Source organism: Glycine soja, chromosome 15, assembly GCF_004193775.1.
Source record: "Glycine soja cultivar W05 chromosome 15, ASM419377v2, whole genome shotgun sequence".
NCBI lineage: Eukaryota > Viridiplantae > Streptophyta > Magnoliopsida > Fabales > Fabaceae > Glycine > Glycine soja.
This window is the reverse complement of record NC_041016.1, coordinates 40,194,743-40,203,808: the sequence shown is the minus strand read 5'-3', so window position 1 is coordinate 40,203,808 and position 9,066 is coordinate 40,194,743. Positions and strand designations below refer to the sequence as shown.

At 35.0% G+C, this 9,066-nt stretch overlaps 2 protein-coding genes across 2 annotated transcripts; one reads left to right on the top strand and one right to left on the bottom strand.

Annotated features, from left to right (window-relative positions):
- Positions 1-1,356: 1,356 nt before the first annotated feature.
- On the bottom strand, positions 1,357-3,711 carry LOC114386632 (soyasapogenol B glucuronide galactosyltransferase-like). The gene is made up of 2 exons (XM_028346662.1): positions 3,058-3,711; positions 1,357-2,633 (listed from the first exon to the last, which is right to left on the bottom strand). The coding sequence occupies exons 1-2, from the start codon at positions 3,568-3,570 to the stop codon at positions 1,641-1,643; spliced, it is 1,506 nt and encodes a 501-aa protein (XP_028202463.1). The 5' UTR covers positions 3,571-3,711; the 3' UTR covers positions 1,357-1,640.
- A 2,436-nt stretch (positions 3,712-6,147) lies between these two features.
- LOC114386630 (zinc finger MYM-type protein 1-like) lies at positions 6,148-9,065 on the top strand. Its single transcript, XM_028346660.1, has 2 exons — positions 6,148-7,424; positions 7,509-9,065. The coding sequence occupies exons 1-2, from the start codon at positions 6,517-6,519 to the stop codon at positions 8,965-8,967; spliced, it is 2,367 nt and encodes a 788-aa protein (XP_028202461.1). The 5' UTR covers positions 6,148-6,516; the 3' UTR covers positions 8,968-9,065.
- The last annotated feature ends 1 nt before the right edge of the window (position 9,066 follows it).

Sequence of the window (9,066 nt, the reverse complement as noted above, 5' to 3'; positions counted from 1 at the left end):
TAATTGACTTAGGCATTTAATAATAATAAAGTGTTTGTAGCTAGATTTTAGGCCTAGACCTCAAGCCTAATCATGTCTCACTTAACCACTAAGGCATTTTAGTTATGTTTACAATGTTGAGATTTTATTTTTCTTCTATTTTTTTATCAAATGCATGAGAACTAATTTGTATAAATCATTTTTAAAGTGAATAGACAAAGGACTTTTGTCATTAAAGCATGAGAATTGTCTCTGCTAGGATTTTTTCCTGAACCATTTGATCTTATCAAGAATTATTCCATTCTTGTGGTGATCCTTAAGGCTTATTAAACATCATTGTTTGTGATGCATATCTTGTTCTTTCTTTTCACATTTTTTGTTTCCTTGTTTAATTGAATTTGAGCCTATTTCAATTACACGCTCTTTTTCAATTTAAATTCTAAACTTTGAATTCCCCCAACACAGTGTTCATTTTAATTTTAATTTTTCATTTTAATTTCATTTAGTTAACAATAATTACTTTGCCAAATGTAACATTCCAACGAAAACAACGATTTATCACTTAACAACAACGTACACTTGCAGGTTTGATCCTTGACAATGGCGTCAAAAAGTTGAAAGACAAAAACCATAAGTGTAAGGTTTCATCAAGTAATAAAATGTTCTTTTGACAAGGATTTTGCGTTTGACAAAATAATTATTGCTAATTAAATAGAATTAAAACAAGAGGAATTTAAAATTAAAATGAGATTTGAGTTTAGGAAGTTAAGAGGGAATTTAAAATGTAAAAAGAGCAAGTAGTTAAAATGGTCCGAAATTCAATTTATGAGAACTGATTTTGGTTCATGCTATGACAATAAACAAATTAATCTCTCGAAATACTAAGAGGTATCTAATTAAAACTCTTGATTCCTATCGAAAATGCCCCCAACAATTTCTTCTCTTCCAAAAATATTTTGAATTGAAACTCCCAACTAAAATAACTCTTCCCATTGAATCAATGGAATTTTTCTCCATACATAGTTAACCGAAAGGAACGCATTCCCACCAAACAAGATTTCAAGAATCTAAACACATAACAAGAACCCAAATAAAATTTGGGTTTGAGAGTTCAAACAAGATGTGAAAGCTCCAAGAGAAGAATGAGAGACGCAAGCTTTTAGGTTTTAGAGCTGAAGCACTGTACCATATCTAAATTAGTTGAATGCCTCTCATGATGGAGAGAATCTCATTAAATAATAATCTCTAACTTCATACAAGGAAACTTTGCCTATCACTATACAAGAAAACTTTGCCCAATTACTAATTTACAGCTATTCACATCTGTCAATTAATGAAATAAATGCAGCAAATAAATCAGAGAATACTGTAGACAAATTATAGGAAAAGCAATAAATCAAAGATTTACCTAATTATGTTGACACTAATAACATGATTACAGAAAGAAGTGTCCAGTTGCAAAATCTTTCAAATCATTGGATCACACTACTCTAATTTAACCAAAAACATACAAACACTTAGAATTCTTTTATTTCATAAGTAGTACAATTACTAGGTAACAATACTATTATATTTCACACTATTTTTGAATGAGGCATGTCACTTATTTAGAATCACAGTGCTATGTCCTGAATTGATTGCAATTATCCCCAAGAGTTGGCCTAACTTTTGTGGTTGGCCTTCTGCAGTTTGAGTGACTTCAACTCCTGGATCAGTTCTTTCAAATTGTTGTGAGAAGACCCTCCAACCTGAATAGCTTTCTTAGCAGCATCACTAAGTGCTTTTGCTCTTCTCCTCATTTCTATAGACTCTTCACCACCCATCAAAACACCAATTGCATTTCCTATCTCTTCCCTTTTTACCACCTCATCTCCAAACTCATTCCAATTCCTCCATTCCTTTGCCCCCACTGGCACCCCAATTCTCAGCACCTCAGCCAGCAACTTCTCATTGTAAAACTGCTCAGCAAACAGAGGCCAAGTAGCCATTGGCAAACCAGCATTAACACTTTCGATTATTGTGTTCCATCCACAGTGTGTCACCACAGCTCCAATGGCATGATGCTCTAGTATGAGAAGTTGTGGTGCCCAACCCCATATTAGATACCCCTTGTTGCTTGCTTTCACTCTCTTATCAAACTCTTGGAGAAAGTCATTGCCTTCCCCGTCTTCACTTTCACCCTTTTTCCTAACCACCCAAATGAAATCATGGTCTGAATCCTCAAGGGCATGAGCTATTTCAACAAGTTGAGGAGTAGGGAACTTGTTCATGCTCCCAAAACTCACATAGAGAACAGAGTTCTCTGTCTTGGAATCAAGCCATGTGAGCCACCCTTCTTCTCCTTCCCCTTGCTCTTCTTTGGCATGCCCTCTATCGGCCTTATCCAAAGCATCTTGGTTCACCCAAAAGGAAACTGGTCCAACACTCCAACTTTTAGTTCCCATGGCCTTCTTGTAATGCTCCTCATAATCTCCCTCAAGCTCATAAAAAGTATTCAACAGCGATCCATAGCTCTTTCTCTCCGAGTCTTTCATCATGTTCATCAAATAAGTATAACCTGTCGGTGCTCTAAGCCAATCCGGTAACTGCAAACGCGTCATCTTCAATTCATGGGGCAATCCAGGAAGCAGAAAACTCTCAGTATCCGAATCTACCTGTAACAGTTACTTAATCAGAAAAATGAAAAGTATTTAATTTGGTCTCTAAAAATATGATACTAAACATTGAGTATTGTAATAAAGAATAAGTCCCAACTTTTTTAGCCTTTAAAATATTATTCTAAGCATTCAGTACATTATATTAAAGAAATTATGTTTGATTGCCTAGTAACGATTACTCTACAAAAAATAGGTGTTTGTAATCAGAGGATGAGAGGGATACAAATTATATGCATAAGACAAATAGAGAGAATAATTCTCAGATGTCATATTCATATAGTTTTTGGACTAAACAAGTGTAACTAATTTCTTACTAATTGTATACTTTAATAAATAATAATTGGAAATTCTACCTCTGTCGAATATGAAAAAGAATAGAATATGAGAATATCCTCTTGCTTGTCATGTAATCCAGCAGTACCTTGGTGTGAGGTGAGAATTGTTCAATTGTGTTCTGAGAAGAGTGAGCAAGGTAACCTCCACTAACATAAATGAGCCGTGGAATTCCCAACTTAGCAGCAGCATCCACAGTCCAGGGGTAGAACATGTCGGTGAACAAGAAATCAGGCTGCAAGTCATGGAAGAGTTGTTGGTATTGGTCTTGGAGAATGGTGAGTCCCTGGTAGATTTTGGGGACCAAATCCCGAGGAGTGTTGGAGTTGAAGCTCTCTACTCCTTCTGGCAACCCAACTTGTTCACATGGGAACTTGACAACGTGGGTTCTAATAGCGTGGCCGCGGTCACGGTCGCGATCGATAGAGCTTTGGAAAATGGCGGCAGTGGCTGTGGTGGTGATTATGGTGACATCAACACCATGAATGGCAAAGAGCCTAGCTATGTCTACTACGGGAATGAGGTGACTGGTTGATACAAAGGGAAGAGAAACAAGCTTTAGTTTGTGATCATGTTCACCTGGAACAATCAAGGAGCCCATGATGAGAATTATTGAGTTATGAACAAATTAGAAAAGATTTTGGGAGCGATTGGAATGCTTGCACACTGATTTTGCGATGGGGTTGTATCGAACTTGATTTATAGAATGTAACAATGAGTACGAGGAAAACTTCGTGTTAAATTCGAGAATGCTGGTTTTGTTTTTATGTCCACTCCTCGCCTTACGCGTGGGAATTATATATTCTAAATCTTTGACTCCACGAGTTCCATTAAGTGCATGTCTATATTCGTACTAAGATGAATAATTACGCCTTACGCGTGGGAATTATATATTCTAAATCTTTGACTCCACGAGTTCCATTAAGTGCATGTCTATATTCGTACTAAGATGAATAATTACTTTTGTTTATTATAATTCTCGGATAAATGTGTCTTTAAAAAATGAAAATATAAAATTAGTTAAAAAATATAATAAATATATCTCGTTATTAACTTTCGTTATCTTTAATAAGATAACATATATGACACAAATAGACGAATTAGTCACTAAAATAATTGTCAACGCGGTCGTCTTTAATTGCCAACAAAGGGATATAGTTGTCATATAATATTTTCTTAATTTTTCGTCTTCTCACACTCTAGGAATAGGAATAAGATAAATACTCACTTTTGTCTTTTAATATGTAATTCAGTGACAAATGCGTATTTAAAAGATGAAAATATAAAATTTAGTTTACAAAATTGTTAAAGTGCAATAAATAAATACATCCGGTTGTTAACTTTCGTCCGTCACCATTAATAAAATAACTAAGATTCAAAAAAGTGAAATATGAAATATATTTATTTTTTGTTTATAGTATATTGTGACTAATTATTATAATTTGGAAAATTTTGTAATGATTAATACATTGTTACAATGTTTATTTTGGATAATTTTTATTATGACAGATAAATTATGGTTGATAATCAATATTATCGTTATTATTATGTTTGTTTTAAATTATGTTTACCAATATATTTTTTAAGTGATTATTGTAATATTATGATTGTAACAATAAAAAATAGTGAAAATTTACCCTAAAATTATATTTTATCCTTAAACGAAACCAAATTTTGGGTCTAACAAATTAGTCTAATATAAATATACTGATATTTAGGTCCAATAAACAATTACTGATATTTTCGTTCAATAATGATAACTTATTGACATTTTGGTCCAATGGAACGTACTGACGTTTAGGTTAAAAAATTGTTGACATTTTCTTCCAATAAAAAAATATTAACATTTTCGTCCAACAAAAAATTAGCGACCTTTACATCAAAAAAATGATATCTTATTGACATTTTCGTCCAATCTAGTCAGCATGACCATATTAGCAATCATTTCAGTGACAAATTCATCCTTCTGTGTCATGTAGACTATTTTATTAACGGTGACAGACAGAAGTTAATAGTCGGATAAATTTGTTACACTTTTTACACTTTCGAAGATTAAATTTTACAATTTCATCTTTTAGGGACGCATTTATCAACGAATTACACATATAAAAACAAAAGTAACTATTTACCCTTTATATTAAGTATCTATACATAATAAATTAAAATTGAAGATAATTAATTATATATTTTAATTGAGGATATGTCTTAAAAAATATTAAGTGTAAAAAATTTCATTTTGGTTTGTTCTTTTTTCAATCACTACTAAAAAAATTAGCTTTAACGACACAAATTCAACCACAGTTCCCTTAAAATTGTCATCATTTTTTAAAGTGATGGCATTTTTGTAAATATAAGAAACACTTCAAAAACGGTTTTCATGAAAACCATTCTTGTATAGTTGAAACCATAAAACAATGATGATTTTTAATTAAGATCGTCGTCGATATCAATTATTCAAAGAGAGTTATTTTTAAAAATCGTCTTTGAACAAGGACCAGTTTTTTATTTTTGCCTCTTTGCCTCCGCTCACTCTATCTTTCAGTGAGACCATTTTCACTCAGCTATAAAGGTTCTAGTGAGAGTACAAAGATCTCCGTTGTAGCCCTCAAATAAACACCCAAGTGACGGCCAGATCCGCCGATGCGCCACCAACAATGACACCTCTACCTCCTCGTACATCCCTTGCAGCTTCCGACAGATCCACAACAACTTCTATGCCGTGGCGAGGTGCGGACATGCCATCGTCCTCCGCGGGCTCACCAACACCAGCCTTTGCTTCCACTCCACCATAAACGACACCTTGGGAATGGAGCCACACATGGGAACCACCAGTGGCGGTTCTACCATGCGGCCAGCAGGGGCATATGCCCGGGCTCAGCTAGGCATTTTTTTTGGTTACAAGCCCAATATTTTTTTATTAGTCTTAAAAAACAAATAAAATTTAAAAAAAAAGAAAGAGGAAAAAGGAAAAAGGAAACGGAAAGTTTCCGTCTCTCCGAATCCAGCAGTGGGCAGTTCCTCCAACTCCCTCCGTCGCCGCCGCCTCCCTCCTCCTCTCCTCTGTGTCTTCTCTTCCCTCCATCGCCGACTCCTTCTATTTCCTCCTCTCCGCGCCGTCGTCGCCGTCTTCTCTTCCATAATCCCATAGCAGCTGCAGGTAAGGTAAGTTAGGAAAAATAAAAGTGATTAAGATGGAAAGTGTTTTTGTTTGTTGTGATACTTCCGTGTTCTTTAATTTTTCTTCCATTTTTCAAGTGTGAACAGTGAACTCATAGAGTCATAGTGGACACTTTTTCTTTTTCTTCCCCACTAAGAGCACGTTTATTGAAGAAGAAAAAGTCATATTTTATTCCCTTTTTTTTTTGCTTTTCTAATATGGAAAAAAGCTTAGAGGAAAAGACTTTTGATTGCTTAAGTTAATAATTTCTTTTTGGTCTTTTGTGTTGCACTACATACATGGTTGCAAAAGAGTTTTCTAATATATCAATTGCAAACACTAAAATTTTCTTTGCTACAATTTTGTAACTATTTTATCTTTATTTCAGATATGAGGAGATTTTTGGTTGATAGAGAAAATATTGAGAATGTGAATGTTGTGCAACCGGAAGCTGAATTAGAACCACCACTTAATAATGTGGTTAATGAGTTTAATCCAAATGAGATTGTGCGTGATCCAGGTCGTAGGAAACAAATTAATGAGTATGCTCCGGATATTCAAGACCAAGTGAGGAGGGCATATATATTGAAGGGTCCAATGCAACCAGATTTGTCAAACTTTCCTCGTACTCAATTTGGAAGTGTTAAAAGAGCATTTAGTAAATCATGGTATAAGAATTATACATGGTTAGAATTCAGTGAGATAAAGGATGCAGCTTATTGTTTTTATTGTTTTCTATTTAAGCAACCCGGGAGGGCCGAGCACTTTGGTTTTGAAGTCTTCACTAAAAGCGGATATAGAGATTGGAAGCATGCATCTCAAGGCTTGAAAGGTCATGTTGGTAGTCATAATAGTTTGCACAACTCATGTGTCAAGCACTACAATGATTATAATAATCAAAGACAAAGTGTGACAAGTAAGTTTGCTAAAGCAACCAAGGAATCAGAAGAATTGTATAAGATTCGTTTGACTTGTTCTTTAGATTGTTCAAGATATCTCATAGCACAAGGCATGGCTTTCCGTGGCCATGATGAATCCTCTACTTCGCTAAATAAGGGCAATTTTAGAGAGATGGTAGATTGGGTAAAATCTCAGAATGAACAAGTGAGGGATGCTTTTGACCGTGGTGGAAAAAATTGCAAAATGACTTGCGGTGACATTCAAAAGGAGCTTGCAACGTGTTGTGCACATGAAGTTACCAAGGTGATTATGGAAGAGCTTGGTGATAGACAATTCTCTGTGCTTATTGACGAGTCACGTGATATATCCGTCAAAGAGCAAATGGCGGTGATGTTGAGGTTAGTAGTTGTATTTTCCAATTTCCAATTTTCATTACCTATTACTCTCTATGCCGCCAAGTAAACTGGTTGAATTTGTTTTAGGTTTTTGAATGACAAAGGGAATGTTGTGGAACGATTTATTGCTCTACATCATGTCACAGATACTTCATCTAAGTCATTAAAGGATGCTCTTTATGGTATTCTTGATAAGTACACATTATCTATTTCAAGGATACGAGGGCAAGGATATGATGGAGCTTCAAATATGAGAGGTGAATTTAATGGTTTGCAAAGAAAAATTCTAGATGAAAATCCTTATGCTTTCTATGTCCATTGTTATGCTCACCGTTTGCAATTGGTTGTTGTGTCTGTTACTAGTAGTTGCTCATCTATTCATGATTTCTTTGAGTACATCACCTTGATTGTGAATACAACAAGTGCATCTTGTAAGAGGAGGGATGCTTTGACAGAGGCACAACACAAAGATATTTTAAATAAACTTGAGAGTGGTGAGATATCTAGAGGAAGGGGCTTACACCAATCATCTAGTCTCACTAGACCCGGGGATACTAGATGGGGTTCACATCATACTACATTGCTTCGTTTGGATCAAATGTGGTCCTCCGTGTTAAAGGTGCTTAGTATGGTTGATGAAGATGGACGTGGACCATCTCAAGCAGCAGGTTTGATAGAAAAAATGGAGAGCTTTAAATTTGCTTTTATTTTGAGGTTAATGTTAAAGTTGTTTGGTATCACAAACGAGCTTTCAAATGTATTGCAAAGAAAAGATCTTAATATTGTGAATGCCATGGAATTAGTTGATGTTGTCAAAGCTCGGTTGGGCACAATGAGAGAGAGTGGCTGGAATAATTTTTTTGCCGATGTCCAAGGATTTTGTGTAGCTAAAAGTATTCTGGTACCAAATATGGATGACGAAATACCGGTTCGGGGTCGTTCAAGAGCAGAAGGGAGGACTATCACTAATCTTCATCATTACCGTGCAAAGATTTTTTATGTTGCTATTGATAAAATATGTGTGGAGATGGATCACCGCTTTAGTGAAGGAAGTAACATTATACTTGATTGCTTCTCATGTCTTGACCCCAAGAACTCTTTCTCCAAGTTTGATGTTGATAAGCGTCTTGCTGATATTTATCATGCAGACTTTTCTGATGATGACCGAGGAACAATTAGGGATCAACTTGAAACTTATGTGCTTCAAGTGAGAAGAAATGCTTCTTTTTCCACTTGTGAAGATGTTCAAAGTTTGGCTATGAAGATGGTTCAAACTGAGAAACATTTGGTATTTCCATTGGTTTATAAACTTATTGAGCTAGCTTTGATATTGCCGGTGTCGACAGCATCCGTTGAAAGAGCTTTTTCAGCAATGAAGATTATCAAGTCTAAATTGCGCAATAAGATCAACGATGTGTGGTTCAATGACTTGATGGTATGTTACACCGAGCGGGAGATATTCAAGTCGCTTGATGATATTGATATTATTCGAACATTTACCGCAAAGAAGTCTCGGAAAGGACACTTGCCTCGTAATTTTATTTAACCCGCTATTGTAAGATTATGTTTATCTCTTTTATTTTAAACTATATTTTTGTTGACAAAATGACGAGTCTCTTTTATTTTGATTGATTACTATTTACAT